General features: G+C 50.8%; 2 protein-coding genes across 3 annotated transcripts in view; one reads left to right on the plus strand and one right to left on the minus strand.

The window, feature by feature from the left end:
• Window positions 1-5,677, minus strand: part of LOC122172806 (C-type lectin domain family 4 member F-like) — a 91,055-nt gene extending 85,378 nt beyond the window's left edge. The window contains exon 1 of the mRNA XM_065598417.1: window positions 5,527-5,677. Coding sequence (XP_065454489.1) covers window positions 5,527-5,587 — 61 coding nt within the window. The 5' untranslated portion in view covers window positions 5,588-5,677. The remainder of the gene's footprint in view (window positions 1-5,526) is intronic.
• Window positions 1-22,977, plus strand: part of LOC122172845 (C-type lectin domain family 4 member F-like) — a 42,811-nt gene extending 19,834 nt beyond the window's left edge. The window contains exons 4-5 of one of the 2 annotated variants that reach the window (XM_065598416.1): window positions 21,472-21,612; window positions 22,404-22,977. In XM_065598416.1, the coding sequence (XP_065454488.1) occupies window positions 21,472-21,612; window positions 22,404-22,636 (374 nt within the window). In that variant the 3' untranslated portion in view covers window positions 22,637-22,977. Of the gene's footprint in view, window positions 1-729; window positions 849-1,747; window positions 4,104-21,471; window positions 21,613-22,403 lie in introns of those variants that run through there. The other variant, XM_065598415.1, reaches the window with a different exon arrangement.
• The last annotated feature ends 233 nt before the right edge of the window (window positions 22,978-23,210 follow it).

Raw genomic sequence — 23,210 nt, forward strand, 5'->3', positions numbered from 1 at the left:
AATCAGAGCTGGGCAGAGTAACAGTGCCAGGATCTGGACTTCCCAGAGTCTGGAGTGTCGGGGGAGGGGGATTTGGGGTCAGGTTCATTTCTGATTTTCCCTACTTCCAGTGTAGCATTTCCTGCAAACCCAATGACCTTGCCCAGGGACGACGCGCTTTGATCCCTCTCCCCAGGCCTGAGCTCCTGCTGGACAATCTAGAAACCTCTATCTGGAGGGCTTGTGTGCAAGGGGCCATGCACCTCTCAGAGAATCCTCTCTCCCCACGTGCCCACTGTAGCCCTCACCCCAAGCCTCTGCGGCACTCTGTGAGGAGGAAAATCCCACCCTCCGGCAGGGCTAGACTTTGCACCCAGTTCTCTGCTCCGAGCTTTGCCTCCTCCAAGGGCAGGGCGCTGGTGTGAACTCTGAGGTGCCCGTCAATCACTGCCGCAGCCCAGCTCTGAGGGGCAGTGGGGGGAGTGTTCTGAGACAGGTCGCTGCTGTTAGCCCCAGGCAGATACAGATGCAGACACAGACACAGAGATGCTCCAGGACTCCCTCAGGGTCTCCCAGCTAGTCACTGTCAGCGTTGGGGGCAGGACACCATGTCTCCCGCTGCCCAGTGCCCAGCTCACATCACCAGACGCCCTTTCCTCTCCCCCCAAATCTGTTCAGCCCAGGCAGCTGCGGCTGCATCCTGCAGCCTCTCTTGGGTGACCTGGACATGCTGCAAACTGTGTTGTGCAGGAGTTTCTCTCCAACGAGACCCAGGGAAAAGGTCGCTGGATTGGACTCACCAACCGGGGGACAGAAGGCAGCTGGCGCTGGGTGGATGGCACAGAATACAGAGCAGACGCAAGCAGGGGGTGAGTAAAGCTTGAGAGAAGTGATTATTTATTACACGTTTGCTCACAAGCTCCTTCGGGCAGCGTCTGTACGGCCCCTGGTGTCTATGCAGCACCCGGCACAGCGGGCCCGATCCTGAGGGAGGCCCCCGGGCGCTGCCACAACAGCAATGAATCCTCTCAGGAATTTCTGCTAATGCCCCTTTGTTCAGAGCAGGAGCCTAAACACGGAACGTGTGTTCAGTGCCACTGAGACCCAGGGCCAGAGCCTCCCCTGGGGTAACTCAGCATTGACTTGAATGAACCACAGGGATTTACACCAGCTGAGGATCTGGCCCCAAGTCAACTCAGTACAGCCAGGTGAGTCTGGAGTGAGCGGCAGGTTCACGCTCTCCTTGGGATTGCACTGCGCTCTCCCCTCTGTCAGGCTGGGGAAGGGGAGGCTGTGGGGCGGGGGCATGGCCGGAGCCAGCTGCAGTCGGGGCAGTGACCTCAGTGGGCTGTGGACGAGGCCCATAAGCAGGGCCCTGGAGAAGTTAATGACTGACCCCCGCTGCCCTCTCTTCCTGTTCCTGCGTTCCCATCTCGGGGGTGCCTGGGACGTGCTGTGCCACGTGCTTTGGTTCTGGGCACTGAGATCGGAGTTGCTGCTATCAGCATTTGGAGCCACAGACTGACTTGGGCTCTTTGCTGGCCTGTCAGGCGCAGGGCAGGTGCTACCCCCAGCCGTCAGAAGCCCTTCGTTACCATGGCCACAAGAGCTGTAGAGAACTCCGAGGGGTGGCCGGGGGGTGGATCAATTCACCGCGTCATTGCTGGGTGTCTTGGTCCCCTGCCGACCACAGAGTCCACAGAGCAGAACTGAGCTCAGGAATTGGCTGTGGTTCTCCCCTGAGACAAATAACCTCTTTGATCTGTAGGTTCTGGGCGCCGAATGTGCCAAACAATTACGACTGTGTTCATACCGAGCCATCCAAACGGAATTTGTGGAATGATAACAAGTGCACTCGGCATTTCAGGTGGATCTGTAAGCAGGCCCATGGACCAGCTGGGCTGTGATATGCAGATCCCAGCACCTCAGAAAGCGCCTTAATTTCCAAGCTATGGAGCATGTTTTCCAGCCACCTGCCGATGAGGAGCCCTGTGCACTGGAGGGGGCCGTATGGGATGTGCATTGCAGGAACACTTTGTCTTGGTGTGATATTTCTGGCTGTAGCAGAGACAGCTGCCTTATGCCAATCAATGTGGCTGGCTCTGTAATTTCTATGTTTCCAGGTCTGTCACTGAATAAAGTCCTTGGATCATGGAGTTATTGTTTCACAATCACCCAATAAATAATGATTTGCTTGACTTCTGGTAGTCAGACCAGTTCATGATGACAACAGCGCCTCCTTTATCAGCCTCTTTGATTATAATGTCAGGGTTGTTTTTGAGGCTGTGGATGGCATTGCGTTCTCCATGACTGAGGTTATGAGGCAAGTGATGTGGTTTTTCCACAATTTCTGCCTGTGCGCGTCGGCGGAAGCATTCTATGTATAGATCCAGACTGTCATTTTGACCCTCAGGAGTCTACCAGAAGGAGGCTGCCAGACAACTCTCCAATACCAAATTCTACAGGCCACTTTCTTCAGATCCCACTGAGGAATATACTAAGAAACTGCACCATCTACTCAGGACACTCCCTACACTAACACAGGAACAAATCAACATATCCTTAGAGCCCCGACCGGGGTTATTCTATCTACTACCCAAGATCCGCAAACCTGGAAATCCTGGATGTCCCATCATCTCTGGAATTGGCACTCTCACTGAAGGAGTATCCGGATATGTGGACTCTCTACTCAGACTCTATGCCACCAGCACTCCCAGCTATCTCCGTGACACCACTGATTTCCTGAGAAAACTACAATGCATTGGTGATCTCCCAGAAAACACCATCCTAGCCACCATGGATGTGGAGGCTCTCTACACAAACATCCCACACACAGATGGGATACAATCTGTCAGGAACAGTATCCCTGATGATGACACAGCACAACTTGTTGCTGAGCTCTGTGACTTTATCCTCACACACAATTATTTCAAATTTGGTGACAATATATACCTCCAGACCAGTGGCACCGCTATGGGTACCCGTATGGCTCCACAATATGCCAACATTTTTATGGCTGACCCGGAACAACGCTTCCTCAGCTCTCGTCCACTCACGCCCCTTCTCTACCTACGCTACATTGACGACATCTTCATCATCTGGACCCATGGGAAGGAGACTCTGGAAGAATTCCACCATGCTTTCAACAGCTTCCACCCCACCATCAACCTCAGCCTGGACCAATCTACATGGGAGGTCCACTTCCTAGACACCACACTACAAATAAGTGATGGTCACGTTAACACCACCCACACCGAAAACCCACCGACCGCTATGCCTACCTTCATGCCTCCAGCTTCCACACCGGACACACCACACGATCCATCATCTACAGCGAAGCGCTGAGGTACAACTGCATTTGCTCCAACCCCTCAGACAGAGACAAACACCTACAAGATCTTCACCAAGCATTCTCAAAACTACGATACCCGCACGAGGAAATAAGGAAACAAATCAACAGAGCCAGACGTGTACCCAGAAGCCTCCTGCTACAAGACAGGACCAAGAAAGAAACCAACAGAACTCCACTGGCCATCACCTACAGTCCTCAGCTTAAACCTCTCTAACGCATCATCAGTGATCTACAACCCATCCTGGACAATGATCCCTCGCTTTCACAGACCTTGGGAGGCAGGCCAGTCCTCGCCCACAGACAACCCGCCAACCTTAAGCATATTTTCACCATCAACCACACACCGCACCATAACAACTCTAACTCAGGAACCAACCCATGCAACAAACCTCGATGCCAACTCTGCCCACATATCTACACCAGCAACACCATCACAGGACCTAACCAGATCAGCTACAACATCACTGGCTCATTCACCTGCATGTCCACCAATGTTATATATGCCATCATGTGCCAGCAATGCCCCTCTGCTACGTACATCGGCCAAACTGGACAATTCCTACATAAAAGGATAAATGGACACAAGTCAGATATTAGGAATGGCAATATACAAAAACCTGTAGGAGAACACTTCAACCTCCCTGGCCACACAATAGCAGATGTAAAGGTAGCCATCTTACAGCAAAAAAACTTCAGGACCAGACTTCAAAGATAAACTGCTGCGCTTCAGTTCATTTGCAAATTTGACACCATCAGATCAGGATTAAACAAAGACTGTGAATGGCTAGCCAACTACAAAAGCAGTTTCTCCTCCCTTGGTGTTCACACCTCAACTGCTAGAAGAGGACCTCACCCTCCCTGATTGAACTAACAATCTCATTATCTCCAGACTGATTCTTGCCAGCATATTTATACCTGCCTCTGGAAATTTCCATTACATGCATCTGACGAAGTGGGTATTCACCCACGAAAGCTTATGCTCCAATACTTCTTTTAGTCTTAAAGGTGCTACAGGACTCTCTGTTGCTTTTTACAGATCCAGACTAACACGGCTACCCCTCTCACCCCTTAGTTGTTTCTTTTCCAAGCTGAAAAGTCCTGGTCTTATTAATTTCTCCACATATGGCAGCTGTTCCATACCCCTAATCATTTTTGTTGCCCTTTTCTGAACCTTTTCCAATTCCAGTAGGTCTTTTTTGAGATGGGGTGACCACATCTGCCCACAGTATTCAAGGTGTGGGTGTACCATGGATTTATATAGAGGCAATATGATATTTTCTGTCTTATTATCGGTCCCTTTCTTAATTATTCCCAATATTCTGTTTGCTTTTTTGACGCCGCTGCACATTGAGTGGATGTTTTCAGAGAACTCTCCACAATGACTCCAAGATCCCTCTCTTGAGTGGAAACAGCTAATTCAGATCCCAACATGTTATAGGTATAGTTGGGATTATGTTTTCCAAGGTGCATCACTTTGCCTTTATCAACATTGAATTTCATCTGCCATTTTGTTGCCCAGTCACCCAGCCAAAGCACTGAGAGGGGTCCCTTGTGCTGGGAGCTTTAGGAAAACAGCCTGGTCCTTATCTCAGCATTTCCAGCTCCATTTGCTCCTTGTCCTTGGAGGAACAGGTTCCCTCCCCCGCACCCCAAGCCCTGGGAAAACCCTTCTCTGCTAACACAGCTAGCATCTCCCTCCCCCTGCTCACGGTTAGAAGCATGTGCTCGGGCCGGGAAGGGGCAGAGGGTAAGGAAAGGAGGTGTCACTGTGAAATGGGGGGATGAGAGGGAGCTGGTCCCCAGAGATGGGGGCTGTGAGGATTCGACCCTGGTGATCTCCTGCTGGGAGAGGCTGATGGTGACAGTGAGCTGGGGAGGGGGACCCTGGATGGCTTTTATGGCCAGCCCATGGCACTGCGCTGGCCAGCAGGAGGCTGGGATGCTTGGCAGGGACTCCCATCTCTGCCCCCTGTGCCCTTCTCCCGTTGGGGACTGGCAGGGGAGAGAATGCACTGGGAAGCACTGACCGAGCACCCTCGCCCACTGCCCGTGGGGCTGTCTAGCCAGCACAAGGCTGAGCTCTGGGGACGTGGTCAGTGGAGCAAGCGATCGCTGCCCAGAACGCTCTGCAGAGACCGCAAAGCCAAGGAGAGGCCAGTGGGAGTCCAGGGTCCGGTGCAGCCTCTTGTGCTTACCTTTGGGCTGGGGAGCAGCTTCCGTCATCAGCATGTTCTCATAGGCATTGTCCCTCGCCATTCTCCTGCCTTCGCACTGAGCCGAGCCCCGATCACTGGCCTGTGGGTCCTTTCAGCAGCCTGCTGGGTTAGAGCCTCCCTCTGACAGCATCTCTGGGGGAGGGGCAGGGAGGTGAGGGAGGAAGGATGGGGGTGGGGTGCAGGGGGTTGGATGGGGAAGGAGGGGAGGCGCGGGGGAGGGGGGAGGGGAGAGATGGTTGGATGGGGGAAGGAAGGGGTGGGGTGGAGGGGGTTGGATGGGGAAGGATGGGGAGGAGGAGGGAGGGGAGAGGTGGTTAGATGGGGGAGGATGGGGAGAGGGAGGGGTTGAAGGGAGAGGTGGTTGGATGGGGAAGGACAGGAGAGGGGAGGGGATAGACGGGCGGATGGGGAAGAAGGGGGAGGGGAGGGGAGGAGTGAGGTGGCTGGATGGGGAAGGAGGGGAGGAGGATGGGTGGAGGGGAGAGACAGTTGGATGTGGGAAGGAGGGTACGGGGTGGAGGAGAGAGGTGGTTTGATACCTGTCAGCTCTGTGTTCTTGGGGAGGCAGGGCACAGTATCCAGCCTGTCTGACTGATGATAGAAACCCCCGCACACACCAGCCTCTGCTTAAATCAAAACCCGTCAGAGAAAAGACTTGCAGAGAGCAGTGAAGGGCGGATGGGAGACACACCTAGACCCCTCCTGACAAGGGTGACAAGACTAAGACATCTCCATTAGCATACAGAATGGAGAGCAGAGAACCACACTGAACTCTGGGACTAGGAAAGCAGGGAAGCACTGCATCATGGGGGATCTCTGCTCCAGATGCTAATGAACCTACGCCTGCTCACACCCAGCTCAGCAATTATCAGACCAATTCTAGTAATGAATCCTTGATTGATATTCAAAATACTGAAGCAGCCTAGTTGCATTGTGAGCTCCCTGGAAGAAAACACCACCCATAGCCAAGAGTGATCAGCTGCTATTGTCTAGCCCAGGGGTAGGCAACCTATGGCATGGGTGCCGAAGGCGGCACGCGAGCTGATTTTCAGTGGCACTCACACTGCTCGTGTCCTGGCCACCGGTCCGGGGGGCTCTGCATTTTAATTTAATTTTAAATGAAGCTTCTTAAAATTTTTTAAAACCTTATTTACTGTATAATATATAACTAAACTATTGTTGCATGTAGACTTATAGAAAGAGACCTTCTAAAAACGTTCAAATGTATGACTAGCATATGAAACCTTAAATTAGAGTGAATGAATGAAGACTCGGCACATCACTTCTGAAAGGATGCCAACCCCTGGGCTAGCCTAAAGAAAACCCTTGAGTCATCAGTTTACCCATAAACAAATCCTGTGTTCTCCCTTGAACCATTGTATTTTCTCTATGTAACCCTTCTGCTCATCTAAGTTGGCAGGAACAAGGGCCAAGTTCTGTAGCTAGGGGTTCCGTTTCAATAACGCAATGCAAAACCGGCTCGAGCCCCCACCCAGTGACCTGGGACAATTACATACCACCCCCTGGGTGCCTCTAGGAGGCAATACTTCCCCTCTCGCAAGCACAGTCTGCGGGTAGCAAAAGCCTTTTAATAAAGGAGGGAAATAATGTGGCATTAAGTTGGGGAAACACCACAAACAATATTCATAACACAGACTATGAGCAAAGGCCCACCTCCAAGTAAGTTTGGCAGTGTCCTTTTCCCCTCAGGGTCTTAAGTCCAATCACCTCAAAGTCCAACAACCCCAAAGTCTCTGTCCCTGGTCAGTGCCGCCCCAGAGTTCAAAAGTTTATCTGCAGAGTTTTACCCCCCCAGCCTGGGTGGAAATGGGGGGGCACACAGGATGTTAAGGGGCACCTTACATGGTCCGAGGCCGACTGCCCCACCTCTCCGTGGAGTCCTGCTGCAGCCTTTACCACGAATGGTTCCGCTCTACCAGCCGCGCCGCGCCTCTCCGCTCCTCCAGCCGTGCCCGCAAACTGCTCCACTCTGCTCCCCGTTCCATGGGCCGCTCCAACCGTCCCACAAACTGCTCAGCTCTGCCAGCCACTCCGCTCCACCAGCCGTCCCATGAACCGCTCCAGCTGCCCCCGCAAATGGCTCAGCTCTGCTCTGCGCCACTCCACTCACTCCACAAACTGCTCGGTGCTGCCAGCTGCTTAGCAATATATCTTCAGGCTCCCCCACTGGTTAACACAGCACTCAGTGATCTTACCTCAGCAATTTTAGGTGTTATAGTGATCTCAGCTTGTCATAGGGGAGTCCCAGTGCTGGTTCACCATTGGCCCAAAATGAATTCAGTTCAGCAACTTCTAGCTAGATTCCTAATAGAAGCAAACTTAGTTCTGCTATTCAACAGTGGAAAGAAAGAGCTAGCACAATTGGCATTCCAGGCCCTCAGATGGGGCACATACCAGCAGGAACACATACCTATCCCCCACCCTCTCTCTAATCTCTGGGTTGTGGAACCCATGTCCCTTGTCTAGCGAGTGCTACTTAGGTGATGGTGAGACCCTCTGTCATAAAACAGTTTCATTGTCTTTGATTCACATAATCAGGGTAACAACACTTTATTCCTCCTGCCCCAATAACAGAGAAACTGGGGATCCCACCCCATCCAAAGCAACCACTATCAGTTGCTGTTGTCTCATGCCAGGCGGGTGGGTGTGCCTATCAAACAAGATCAGCCCCTGGAGTTCTTTCCCACACTCACCATAATTCACCACCAGATGTCAGGGTAGAGCTCATCCTGACTCTGCTTACATCTACAAAGATCCCTACTCACCCTCCAGTCAGGGTTCTGATGCTTAGATCCAAACGCTGCATCAGTTCCACTGGGACTCCATCTTCTCCTGACTGATCGTACTGGGGGCTCTGCCTGTCTCCAGCACACAGGACCCTGAGCTAACACCATCACCTGGGAACCCCGACCAGTTCAAGCCTCATGGTGTGGGTGAGATCCCCTCTTTCTCTCTCTCTTTTCCTTTCTACCTTAGGTATTAACCTTTAATAATGTGTGTTATGTTGGTTTAGCCTCCTTGTGTAGTGATCACTGTTATTCACTAAATAACTTGTATGGTTCAGCTGGTTGCTTCTCTCTCTCTGGCTGAACTTTTCTCTTTTGTGTTTTTAGCTCCCCCCATTCACTCTACAGCAACGCTTCTTGTACCTAAGCTAAAGATCCTGCAGCGCCCAAAATACCGTGGGGTTTGGTCGTCAAGTAGGTTACTGCCAGTACAATTGTGATGTGAGAGTGGGGATAGAGACGTGCTGAATCTGGGACACATAAGGGTGGCAGCTTGAAAGTGCTGCTTGACCCAGTCCGTTGAGCCCAGGGGCATATGAGGGGGGGCAGCTTGAAGGTGCTGCTCGATCCAGCCCATTGACCCGGTCCGCTCAGACTTGCTCTGTTAATATGTGTGTGTGTGTGTCTGTGTGAGTGCGCGCATCCAGTTCTGGGGCTGGGGGAACCCAGCCCTAGGGAACCTAAGTCCTGCAGGATAGCTCCATTGGGAGGGGACTTGCAGAAGGGAGAAGTAGAGCTCCATATGAAAACTCACGAGACACAAGCAGTACATTGATAGAATTACAGAAACCCCTCCCCCCAATAAGAGTAACCCGAATAAATAAGCGTACCCCAAAGTAATGGGCAAATCTGGTAACACGTTCAATGGGGGAAAGAGGGGGATGGGGAGATGCTTGGATGGGGAAGGAGGGGGAGGGGAAGGGCATGGAGGGGAGACACGGGTGGATGGGGGAAGGAGGCGTGAGGGAAGAGGAAGACAGCACTCTGTCGGCAGCGCCTGCCCAGAGGTGCTGGATCTAGGGGGGCTGCCGCTCCCCCTGTTTGGAAGCGGTTTCCATCACATGCAGGGGTTACAGTTCGGTTCAGTGGCTCTCAGCACCCGACTATTCACATTGTTCCAGCCCCCTGTACCCAGCCTTTTGTGGCCCCCCTCTCATGGGTGGGGCTCTGGCGAGAGCATTAAGGGTTCACCCCCATGCACCGCGCGTGGAGTTGGCTGTCAGAGGTCATGCAGTGGAGGGGCTGGGCCTGGGGAAGCCTGTGCCCTCTCCCCTCCGGGGCTGCCCCCAACTCTGTCCCAGCCATGGCAGTCCAGCTCTGTGTCCGGGGCCTGCTTGTGTTGTGGGGCCTCCAGCGTCACCCCGCTAAAGCACGGTGAAGGGCAGGCTGGGGGCAGTGTGGGGTCAGGCCTGCGTCCTGCCCCTTGCCTCTTGACCACGCTTCCCCCCCACCCCGACCGCGGCACCCTGGGCAGTCACCCACATCGCCTGCCTCGAAGGCCGGCCCTATCCTATGGGCATCCACGACTGTCCGACTGTCCAAATCCACATATTTTCCTGTGTGTGACCAGCCACAGGTGGGAGATCTGCTGTCCAAAGAGACAGAACCTGCTCACTGCTCTGGCGGTAACATGGGACGAGAGGGGGCACGTGTGGAAGCAAAGGTTAGTGTGTTACACAAGCACTCCTGGTGAGTATGAGCAGCACTGATACAAGCAGCCAAGTGGGCACATGCCCAGCGATACACAAACTGGGGTGGCTGAACGCCGACATAACGTTGTAGCGTAGACACGGCCTCGATAGCCATCTCTGGGGCTGTACAGGAAGTTTCCAGGCAGGATAAGCAGCCTTGGAGCTTCCGCACACTCACCGAGAGCTGAGCCGGTCAGAGCTCAGGGGGAAAGGTTACAAACATGGGAGCTAGAGACAGCCCTGGGGGCTTGGTGGCTGATCCATGCGGGACCAAGAGCTGTGTCTGCTGTGACGGCTGCATCCCAGTTCCTGAACCACCTGGGTAAGAGGCTCCTGAATCCTCATCTCACTGAACAGTGAGGAGATGGGTGTCTGTTAGCCGTGGGACGGGAATTGCTGCTGGCCAGATGGATCTTTGGACTGGTGTTTGCTGAGGAGATTCTGAGGTGCTGGGCGGGGACGGAGACGCCGCCATTCTCCTCAGGCCCCGGAGAGTCCAGAGGGGGGGACACATACATTTGGAGCACACACACAAACACCCCCGCAGAGACTGGGAAATGATCTGTGTGAGATCAGAGGGAATGCTCGGAAGATGTGGCCCAAACTCCACAAGTGAGTGTTGTGTTGTTACCTTGCACTGAAATACATGTAACAGCAACAGCACCGGGAGTCTCTGTACGGAACCCCACAGATTTACTGCCGAACCGCGCTGCTGAAGGGACTGAAAAGTGTCCCAAATACTGTCTGCGAGGGGCCGTGTGTGTGTTAAACGTTCGCTCACTAAGAAATTGTCTGGGACTCTCTGAGCTGACTGGCAGCTACAGGCAGGGGCTGGTACCGTAGCTCTGAGCTTCAATTCTGTGCAATACTTTTCTTTTTTGAAGTCCTGAAAAGACAGAGCTCAGGCCTGCGGTTCAGCAGGGAGTTGTGCCGGGGGGCAGGGAAGGGGGGTGCCACAGTTACACATAATTCTGCCTCTGCCTCCCCCAGCCCATTGCATCTCTGTGCCCTGCTCCAGCATCGCCACTGGTCCAGCACGGCCTGACTCCTGGCAGCGGCTTCCCCCTCACCTGCTAGGTGGGTGGTGTCAGGGGCGGGCTGGCCCTTTTAGGGGATTTGGGCTCAGCCCAATCAGTGTGCAGTTAGCTCCACCCCCCAAGGTGGTGGGTTTGGGATGCTGGCTGGATCAGGCATCATGTGATGGTAGTGGCAGGGCTGCTTGTAAAATGGAGCCTCCTGTATCACAGAGGGGATCCAGGGTCAGGGAGGCATCAGGAGCACCTTCCCCCACCCCAGCTAGAGGGAAAGGCCTGGCTGGAGCTACCTGAATGAGAGCCAGGAGCCAACCCTTAAGGCCTGGTCATCACTGCAGAAGAGGGATGTTAACTCATAGAATCATAGAACCATCGAGTTAGAAGGAGCCGCAAGGGTCATCTAGTCTAACCCCTGCCAAGATGCCGGGTTTGCTGTGTCTAAACCAGACCCTCCAGTGACGAAGCTTCCACAACCCCCCCAGGCATCTGTTCCATTGTCCTACTGTTCGTACACTGAGGAAGTCTGTCCTGAGATTTAATCTCAATCTGTTGTGCTGTAGTTTGACCCCATCGCCTCTCGTCCTGCCGTCTGTGGCAAAAGAGAACAACTTTTCTCCATCTTTTTTATGGCAATCTTTCAAGTGTTTGAAGACTGCTGTCATGTCCCCCCTTAGTCTCCTCTTCTCCAAACCAAACATACCCAGTTCCTTCAGTCTTTGCTCAGATGCCTTGCATTGCATTCCATCCCTCTGATTATCTGTGTCCACGTCTGGATACTCTCCAGTTTCTCTACATCCTTTCTATACATTAGTGACCAAAATTGGACACAGTACTCCAGCTGAGGCCTCCCCAGCACTGAGTAGAGCAGTACTGTCACCTCCTGTGACTTGCAAGCTATGCCTCTGTTAATGCAACCTAAAATTGCATTTGCTTTTTCTGCAACAGCATCGCATTGCTGACTCATGTTGAGGTTGGGATCCACCACAACTCCCAGATCCTTCTTGGCAGTGCTGCTGCCAAGCCAGTTTCCCCCCGTTCTGTATTTGTGTGTTTGGTTGTTCTTCCCTATGTGTAGCACCTTACATTTGTCTTTCTTGAATTTCATGTTGTTGTCTGTAGCCCAGTTCTCCAATTTAGCAAGATCGCTCTGAATTTTAGCTTTATCCTCCAAAGTGTTGCAACCCTCCCCTCCGAGCCTTGTGTCATCTGCAAACTTGATCAGTATGCTCTCCATACCTGCACCCAGGTCATTACTGAAGATGTTGAACAACACTGGAGATAGAACTTGAGTTAACGAACTTGAGGTAAAATCCTAGTGAAGACAAGGCCGTGTGTAATTTTCACATGAGTTGTTAGCAAGTCAAGATAAAGCCTGTGGAGGAGCCTAACAACTCATGTGAGAAATATGACCTGCCTTGTCTCCACGAGGTTTTCGCTTAAGTTCAGGGCGAACCTTTCTCCCCATCCAGACGAGGCCATCCGGAGCTCAGGAGCGCTGCAGGGGACTGCTTAGCATGGAGAGAAAGACTTTTAATGAAAATTAGAATCTTTTGGTTAAACCCAAATAACAAAACATGCAACGGAGAGAGTAGGAGACAACTGGGGGATGATAAATCTGAAACTGCTCTGCCTGAAATGTAGCCTGCTGATAAGAAAATCCAATTTTCTGATCCGACTGTGCCCCTGAATAACTCAGAAATCTCCTAGTACACAGAGTACAAAGAGAGCCCGAATGCATGTTCTCTTGAGGTTAACTCTAGGCTGGGGCGGAACTTGTTTTTAACAGGAAACCCCCCCGCTTACCTCCTCTGAAAATGTTGTTTCTCATGTCGGCTGAAGATGGAAGCTAGCTTACAAAAACCTCCCGATGCAGTAGGGCTTGAATACTGTGTGCAGATGTGGTCACCTCATCTCAGAGAAGATATATTGGAATTGCAAAAAGTTCTTATCTTCTTATGCTGAGTTCTGCCATGCTAATCCACACTGGGTTATACCTTCCTCCACGAGCAGCCTCATTCATTTCAAGGGGACCAGCTGCAAATTAAAGTATTTCTCATAGTGAGTAAAAGTGGCAGAATATCACCCTCTGGCTTGGTCTACACTGCAGTGTTAGGTCCACGTGGTCCCATTGATGTAAGTGCCATACTACACTGAGATAATAACTCCATCTCCACAAGAAGCGTAGGGCTCATGTCGGTACAATCAGGGCAATGCAGTGTCTGTGTAGACACTGTGGGTTACTTACATCGGCTGCTGGCTGTCATTCATGTCAATTTCACAGACAAGAAAGCCGGGAGTGGTGGAGAGCTCCAGCTAGAGCCCGGCTGCACCCTGGACTCCTGGATCCCGGCTCCCAGCTGGGCTGTGTCTGACCAGCTCCCCACTCCCTGTTCGGAGCGGGGCTGCCCCTTCGATCCTGACTCCCTGCTCCCAGCCTGTTTGCTTCCCACGCTCTCCGCGAGCTGGGCTGTGCCCGCCTGGCTCCCCGCTTCCCACTGGGAGCCCGGATGTACCAAGGCTCCCAGCTCTCTGGTCCCCACAGGGAGCCTGGCAGCCGCCCGGTCTCTGGGCATGGAGCTCCCTGCCAGGAACTGGGTGGTTGCCGCACTCCTGGTGGGGAGCGGGGAGCTAAGAGCTCAGGGGTCAGCAAGGCTCCCAGTGGAGAGTAGAAGCCAGGAGCCCAAGGGCAGCTGCTTGGGGAGCTGAGCGCCCAGACTTTCAGCCCCCCACAAAAACATTTCATTTTGGTCAAAAAGCCACTTCACTGGAAAAATGTTGCAATAGCAAAAATTTAACCAGCTCTTGCAGAGATTCTAACAAATGAGTTTACTGAGAGAAGTGTAGATAGAGAGAAAAACATTTATACAAATGTTAGAAGACATTGACCGAAATAGAATATCAAATGGATACGCACAAATATTTGCCCCGGAATTCTGATTCTAAGAGTTTCATTCATTCTGAGAACAGAAGGATACCATGTGACATATTTGTCCACTCAAACCTGAGCGACTGTAATTGAACTTTAAAGATGGAACATTCACAACCGTCTGCAAGTGAACAATCCGCAGACAAAGAAATTATTCAGCAAATCGTTTTGAATAAAGAGTATCGTTATTACTGGATCAGGGCCCCATTCTGGAGCCCAGTTCAGGAAAACATGCGCGACCAGGACAGCACTTAAGCATGAGCTTAACATTAAGTTTGCATGCTTAAGTGCTGTCCTGATCTGGGATTAATTTAAACTTGTGTTTAAGTGCTTTCCTAAATCAGGGCCTTTATTGGGTACTTGTGACGCAGGCAGACCAGGTGCCAGCTCAAGCCAAAGTCCCCATGTCTGAGTGGAACACTGACAAATCCATGGCTGGGATCAATGTGGCTCACCCGAGTGGCAGTAGTGTTACCATAACTATTAGTTGTGTGCGAATGTGTTTAGTGTTTAGACTTTACTGAATACTTGTGAGTTGCTGCCTGCGTTAATCTGACATAACATCTGTATCCCGTATTGTAAGGTGCTATTTGAGCAGTTGTCTTGTAAGCCTCTGTGACCGTGTAAATCACCAGACAGGAGAGGGACATAAACCGGTGGGAAGTGTGGGTCTCCAGCAGAAGGTTTTATGTCATTCTCCATAGGAAAGGTCCAGCGACACCAGACAGACTATTGTTGGATGTGAAAGAGGACAAAAGACATTGCCCTTTCCCCCCGAAGACGAGTCATGCAAGTGGATTCCTTCCATCAGCTGAGTTTGCAGCTCAGAGCACGAAGGAAGAGGTGGATAAAAACCCCTAACAAGAAGGAACTGGATCTCTGCACTGCTTGGACTCTGGGGGACAAGGTTTCTAGGCATAAGCCGGAGATTCCCCAATGCTTAGCATGGGTTAGCCCTAAAGGTCATCTACCACTTGCTTATTATAGCAGCTTCTATTATTTTTTGAAACTTCAGATTTTAACTTATTTCTGTTTATACGTGTTTACCTGCTTTATCCTTGTAAATCTCCCTCTTGTTTCCTTTCCCTAGTTAATACATCTCTATTTAGTTTATTACAGGATTGGCTACAAGTGTGGTCTTTGGTGTGAGATCTAAGGTGATTCTCCTGACCATGGGGTAAGTGACTGGTCCTTTGGCACTGGGAGTACCCTGAATCTTGCTGTGATTCTTTGGGACCATCTATGACAGAGGCGGCTCACCTGGGTGGCAAGACAGGTCGGAGCACCCAAGGGACTGGCTGTGACTCCATGTTGAGGCTGTTAGGGTGCCTGAGGAGTTTGCACTTGATCATTGGTTGGTGAAATCTACGTCTAGACCTCACAGCCCGTTTGGGGTTTGTGCCCGGCTCTCTGACAGCCCGCCCTGAGATTGGTACCATGCTCCTGAGTCAGCGCAGGGAGCTTTGCAGAACCACCACCTAGAACGACCCCAGGCCCGGCCCAAACAGCAACAAGATGTCATGGATTGCATTCCTTGAAAATGGACTAAATTATCTGTTGGTTATTAAATGTTGATTTATTTACTTGATTTAATTATTGATTTCATTCATTATCACACTGTATAATTGACTAGTAGAGGCCCCAAATCAGGGATCTTTTGCGCCTGAGACACCAAGTGAGCATGATAGATGTCGGAATGGACGGGGAATGGAAGGACCACGGCAATGAAGACAGGTTCTATGTCATAAGAACATAGGAACATAAGAACGGCCGTACCGGGTCAGACCAAAGGTCCCTCTAGCCCAGTATCCTGTCTACCGACAGTGGCCAATGCCAGGTGCCCCAGAGGGAATGGACCAACAGGCAATGATCAAGTGATCTCTCTCCTGCCATCCATCTCCATCCTCTGACAAACAGAGGCTAGGGACACTATTCATTATCCATCCCGGATAATAGCCATTAATGGACTTAACCATCTGAAAGATTAGCAGTAAAGAGAGAGAGAATAAACCCCACTCTTGTGACTGCACCACAGAGCACTTGAGAAAGCCACAAGCTATTTGCAAACACCCCGTAAATAGAACGGGAGACGAGATTTGTCAGATAAATTGTCTGGTGTCAATTATACTTTTGCCAAGAGTCACAACATATTTGCTCCTGTTACTGACACAAATGTGATGTTTGCTGCTGGGACCAATGAAGCTGTGGGAGAGTACAGCGGATTCTCTACTGACTACAGGTGGTCAACATCTTCTGATCAACACTTTTTTTTCCCAATGAAAATAGGCTTTTCTGTCAAGACAGATTTCCGCAGGGATAGTTTGATTTTTTGACCAAATCAACTTGGGTTTTCATTGAAAAAAATCTGAAAACAAAACCAAACCAAAAATATTCAGTTGCCATCACCTAAAAATATTTCAGTTTTTAGGGGTTTTGTAAAAAAAAATGAGGAAAAATGTAAACAAAGACATTTGTCTTCAGGAAAAATTTTAATGGGAACAAAAAAACCATTTCAGAACTTGCTTTACTACTGACTAATGCAGTGTTAGCAGAATTGCCAGCTAAATTCTGATTGCAGAACCGGTATTGCTGGTCATGGAGACACAGTGATAAAGAATTCAGCTGATTTTCAGATTCCCAAGTGCAGTTTGTAGCACTGCCAATTAGAAAAGGAATCAGCTTTTTACTTGCAAAAGGGACCAGCTCATATTGTGAGTGTGTTGCAGGAGTGTCTAGAGGTCACCAATCAAGACTCAGAGCCCCATTGTGCTAGGCGCTGTACGAACAGAACAATGATCCTTTCCCCAAATAGCTGACAATGTAAGTGTAGGACAGGAGGCAACAAACACGTGGATAAAACTAATACCACAAAGTCACAGGGAGACAGTTATGAGCAATGTCACAAGCACCAGCAACAGGACACCAACTGCCTAACCACTGTAAAGTTCTGGAACACATACGAGAGAGAACGAATATGACACCCAGTGAGCACCATCCCATTTGTACAGTCAGTGCTTTTATTGCACAGCCCGACTGCAAGCTCTCTCAGTACCTGAGATACCTTCAAGATTTTAAGGACCACACGAAGGAATACCCTGTGTATGGGAAGGGTTATGGATGTGCCCAGTGGAAGTGGAAAATGTAGCTAGATAGATCCAGATGAGAAATACAGCACCAAAGTTTAAACAAGGGCAACTGCCCATTAGAACATCTTACCTAGAGAGGTGGTGGGTTCTCCAGCACTTGGAGTCTTAAATCCAGAGCGAATGGCTCCTTCTCACAGATCTGCTGTAGTAGAACTAGATGTCCTGGGCTGGATGGAGGAATCGCATGGGGAAGATCTCTGGCCTGCGCTGTGCAGGAAATCAGACTGGGTGATAAGAACAGTCCTTTCCGGCCTTAAAAATCTATGAAACCTGGGCAGAAAACAACAGGCTGAAGTTCTTTTGTGGAAAATTAAATTAGTCCATTTGGGGAATAATAATCCACGCCACAGTCCATGGGCTGCAGGAACCCGCTAGGCAGTGAATCCAAAGAGCCAAGGAAGGTAGCAAGTTAGACATGAGTTAGCAATGTGCCATGGTGTCAAGAAAAAAAAAGGCCAGTGGAAATTTGGGCTGCAAACACAAAGGTGTCCCGTTATAGAGCAGAGAGACCAATGTTCCCAACCAACCTACAGGGCAAAGAGACTGTAACGGCCAGTGGAGAGCGTTGACTTTCTATGGGAACTGCGAACAAGGTGACAAATAATATTAATTGTGGTGATGGTTTCATTGTGATGTGGACACCTGTCCCCTAGAAATGGGACTGAGAGCCACCAACTCAACACACGTAGGACACCACAGAGCTCTCAGATGGGAACAACGTTTGGTCATTGTTGACATGGGCAAATCGGTGCCCTAGAAGGGAAATGTCCCGTTTTGATAAGATTATTAATATTAAAGTGAATATGGGCCCATGGTATTTGCCTAGCACTCAGAATGGCTTATCTCTCTTGTATTTAATTCAAAGGCTGTACGTAAGCCCAGCCTTAAACTCTGTGGCCTGAGGCTTTCCACCCTCCCAATTACAGACCTTGCAGTCCATTTCCATTTCTGGGCGTATTCAAATGTGTTAACCAGCCATTGTGAAAAGGCTGCTTAAAGGAATCCATTTCTCAAGCGTTCAGCTCACAGGGAAGGACAGAGAATGGAGGACGAAAATATTTATATAAATGCGAATATTGGAAAACCACCTCTCCAGCCTCCAGGTAAGGACAACACATGCTGAATCCATTATGCCAACTTGCCTTGTTTTCTTGGCTCCCCATTCTTGGCACTGGCTGGCCTGGGAGAACAGACCCACAGCTCAGTCCGGCTCTTGGAAAACTTAAGCCCTGAACGCAGCAGCAGCACGTGCAGTGGACAGGAGGGGTTTGGTCTGGTCTTGATCTTTCCTTCCTCCCTGGAGGAGTGTGGAAGCTGCGCTCCCATCTCGCACTGAAACCCGAACCCCATCAGCTTCTCCAAACAAACCAAACATGTGAGGGAACTTTTCAAGAGCTGAGTCAGTTTATGGGGAGACTTGGGGTCAGTTCTCAGTTCATTGGAAGTGATTCTGTCCAGTATCTTCATCAATGATTTAGATAATGGCATAGAGAGGACACTTATAAAGTTTGCTGACGATACCAAGCTGGGAGGGGTTGCAAGTGCTTTGGAGGATAGGATTAAAATTCAAAATGATCTGGACGAATTGGAGAAATGGTCTGAAGTAAATAGGATGAAATTCAATAAGGACGAATGCAAAGTACTCCAAATGCAAAATGACTGCCTAGGAAGGAGTACTGCGGAAAGGGATCTGGGGGTCATAGTGGATCACAAGCTAAATCCAAGTCAACAGTGTAACGCTGTTCCAAAAAAAGCAAACATCATTCTGGGATGTATTAGCAGAAGTGTTGTAAGCAAGACACGAGAAGTAATTCTTCCGCTCTACTCCAGTTTGATACGGCCTCAACTGATAGAGGTATATAAAATCATGAGTGATGTGGAGAAAGTGGATAAGGAAAAGTTATTTACTTATTCCCATAATACAAGAACTAGGGGTCATCAAATGAAATTAATAGGCAGCAGGTTTAAAACAAATAAAAGGATGTTCTTCTTCACACAGCGCACAGTGAACTTGTGGAACTCCTTACCTGAGAAGGTTGTGAAGGCTAGGACTATAACAGAGTTTAAAAGAGAATTGGATAAATTCATGGTGGTTAAGTCCATTAATGGCTATTAGCCAGGACGGGTAAGGAATGGTGTCCCTAACCTCTGTCTGTCAGAGGATTGAGATGGATGGCAGGAGAGCGATCACTTGATCATTGCCTGTTAGGTTCACTCCCTCTGGGGCACCTGGCATTGGCCACTGTCGGTAGACAGGATACTGGGCTAGATGGACCTTTGGTCTGACCTGGTACGGCCTTTCTTATGTTCTTATGAGTATTGTGTCCTGTTCTGGGCACCACATTTCAGGAAGGATGTGGACAAATTGGAGAAAGTCCAGAGAAGAGCAATGAAGGTCATGAAAAGTCTAGAAAACATGACCTATGAGGGAAGATTGAAAAAATTGGGTTTGTTTAGTCTGGAGAAGAGAAGACTGAGAGGGGACATGATAACAGTTTTCAAGTACATAACAGGTTGTTACAAGGAGGAGGGAGATACATTGTTCTTCTTAACCTCTGAGGATAGGACAAGAAGCAATGGGGTTAAATTGCAGCCAGGGAGGTTTAGGTTGGACATTAGGAAAAACTTCCCAATTGTCAGGGTGGTGAAGCACTGGAATAAATTGCCTAGGGAGGTTGTGGAATCTCCATCACTGGAGATGTTTAAGAGCAGGTTGGACAAACCCCTGTCAGGGATGGTCTAGATAATACTTAGTCCTGCCTAGAGTGCAGAGCACTGGACTAGGTGACCTCTCGAGGTCCCTTCCAGTCCTATGATTCTATGATTCTGCCCTCCCAGATTTACAGGAATTGCCTTACCAGGGCAGGTCCATGGTCCTTCCAGCCCACTGAGCTGCCTCTGATGGTGGCCAGTTCCAGATGCTTCAGAGAAAAGTGAAAGAAACCCCATATTGGGGCCGTTATGGGAAAAAGTTGCTCTGAGGGGACATTTCTGCCTAAGCCCAGACAGGTAATGGTTGGGTGATGCCCCCGAAGGGTTTTTAATCCCTTATATTTAACTGTAGATATCCATCTAACTGCAAATCTTCTTCAAATTGTACGGAGCTCCTGGCCTCAATAATAGCTACGTAAGTGCAATGTGGTTCTGACTTTCTATCGACTGGGATGTCTCCTCACTAGTGACGATGAGACCTGGCAGTGCAGAGCTTAGATGGGCTTCAGCTCCCATGGAAATATTCCTCTTTTCCCCCACAAGCGAAACCTCCTGAGATGCCAGCTGCGCCATCTCGCAAGACCTCAGACATCCTCTGCGCCCTGCTCGTTGTTCTGAGCGTGGCTCTGGGCACCTCCCTCATTGCAGTGACCGTCATGTGTAAGTTCCACACAAGCGCAATGTTTAATTCCAGGTTCTTGTTTCGAAACACAAGCAAAACTGATGTGACGTTTCTATTAATGGAAGGGGCAGGGGGGTGGGGATCCAGGCTCTCCGCAGCATCCATAGATGAAGTGGTTCACAAAATCAGAGCCTCTCTGCAGCCCACCACCACCTTGGACACCTCAAAGGAGCTGGACAGTAAGTGGGGGAGCTAGGTGTGCGCTTTCTGCCTTCTCTAGCTTGGGGACATTAGGTTCTGGTTCTTGAACTTTCACGTTCTGGGGCTCTGGGTGTATCTCACACAACCCGAATCGTACTGATGGGATCAGAGTGCCCTTCAGCTGTCCAGGAGGCACTGGGCCGAGTAAATATTATTAACCCTCTGGCAGTGACTGAGCGTAAAAGCCGATCTATGGATGAGATTTGTATGCGGCAAAAGAACAGGAGATGGGCCTGAACCAACACCCTGGTACTGACCAGGCCTGAACGCTGGCGGGTTCCAAATCCCGGCCTGGATGGCTCAGGCCCAGGGACATTCCTGTAGCCCCAGTTTGTCCGCAGGCTGCAGGTGACCCACCCGGAGTTCCAGAGGCAGGAGGGAGTGGGGAAGAGGCGGCACTGCTCATCTCCTTGTGCCCTGGGTTGGCTGGGGGCTGTGGTTTAAGGCTAAGGATGGCTGTGTGGATAGGGTGCTGGGTTGGGATTCGGGTAACTTGGTTTCAAGTTCTGGGCACGTCTCCCTGCACCTCAGTTCCCCATCGGGAAAATTATCCTTTATTTCTCCCACCTAGAGTCGATTTTGACTGTGAGCTGTTGAGAGCAGGGACTGTCCCCTCCTGTCCGTACAGCGCCTGGCACACAGGGGCCTGCAGGTGCTGCTCTACTAGACGTGCTGCTAATCAAGTGTTCTGCATCTCCACTGAAGTCGCTGTGACTTTCTTCTAGGTCTGCAGCTATTGGACGAAGCGCAGGCAGGAGTCCGGATGCTGAAAGCCCAGCTGGGTAATGTCAGTGCAGCGTATGGAGAAATCCAGATCCGTTTGGACAACGTCAGTGCAGCGCGAGGAGCAGTGCAAGATGGCTGCAGTAAGTACTAGCTGCAGTGCTGGCTGGTGCCGTTTCTCCTGGTGCTGAGGATAAACGGAGGATTTCAGGCTCCAAGGCTGACAGCGCAGCGCCTTTCACCAGCACCGAGTTCTCTTCCATTAAAAATCACCGGTGGCTGCACCTGGGCCCACACCGTGGTGATCTGTGTGGAGTTAAATTACACCCTGGGCCTCGTTAGCCTAATGGGAGCACCCAGCTACCAGCTCTTCTTAGATGCTCCAAACCCGTCAGGTCACAGGCAAAAAGTGATACTGGCATTTCAGCGTATGGGGCGTTACTTTCAGACCCATCACTGAGCCAGCGCCCCCGGCAGGGTGTTTGGGGAGATGTCAAAGTGCAAAAGACCCGAGACTTTCACCACTTAAGATAACTGAAAATTGTTGATGCAGAACCAGGTGATGTTCCACCTTGGGCAGCTACATTCCCCCTCCTGAATTCCCCCTGCCAGCTCAGCTGAATGGTGAGTCTCCCCTTTCCCATTACAGCCGTGCTGCTCTGCACTGGGACCAGCGCCCATGCTCCAGCCCAGATGCAGCTGCATTTCAGTGAGGGGGAGTGACCCTGTGGTGTCTGCTTTCTCCAGCGCTCTTTGGGATCCATCATGTGGCCACAAAAGTTACTTATGTGATGCTGGAGAATCAGGATTCAGAAGTTCTCTGGGCTTGGGGGCAGCTGAAGGGCAGGGGAAATGCAGCACTAGAAACCCTGAGCTCCCTGCGTGTGTCCCTGTGACATTAGCCCGGGCGTCTCACCTCAGTTTCTGCTCCCAGGTGACGTGCTGACAAAGCTCTCCAGTGGCTGGAGGTTTTATGGTGGGAACTTCTATTACTTTTCACCAGAGAAAGTCGTGGGACGAGGCCGAGCGGTTCTGTGTCTCTCAGGACTCGCACCTGATCTCTGTCTCCTCCCAGGCAGAACAGGTGAGTGCAGGAAGCTCCTAGGGGCTTGGACAATGGGTCAGTGCCTTGTTTCATACCAGAAGGAGGTGGAAGGTGGCAGCTGAGGTTGGAAACCATCGGAGAGGATGCCAAGTCTTGGAACCTGATTCAGGTGATTCACCCATCAGTTTAAAAGCAGAGATGGGGCAGAGGAACAGTGCCAGGATCTGAACTTCCCGGAGTCTGAGGTGTCAGGGGAGAGGGGTTTGGGGTCGGGCTCATTTCTGATTTTTCCCTACTTCCAATGTAGCATTTCCTGCAAACCCAATGAGCTTTCCCAGTGACCACCCGCTTAGATCCCTCTCCCCAGTCCGAGGGCTCAGGGCGGGAGAAGCCCCAGTGCCCCGACCCCACTTCCCAGCAGAAGCACCAGGCAGCAGGAGAAGGCCTCCCCACCCAGACCCACACCCTGTGTGGTCTCAGGCCTGGGGGAGCTCATACTCCCCGCTGCAGCCCCAGGGCCATGGTGAAGGTACAGAGCTTCTCCGGTCTTGGGGCCGCCGTGCGGGGTTGGCCAGGAAGGAGCAAACGGTTGCCAGGCTGCAGTTAGGGTTGCCAGGAGTCCGGTTTCCGACCAGAACACCCAGTCCCAAAGGGACCCTGGTGGCTCCAGTCAGCACCACTGACTGGGCCGTTAAA

Source organism: Chrysemys picta, chromosome 5, assembly GCF_011386835.1.
Source record: "Chrysemys picta bellii isolate R12L10 chromosome 5, ASM1138683v2, whole genome shotgun sequence".
NCBI lineage: Eukaryota > Metazoa > Chordata > Testudines > Emydidae > Chrysemys > Chrysemys picta.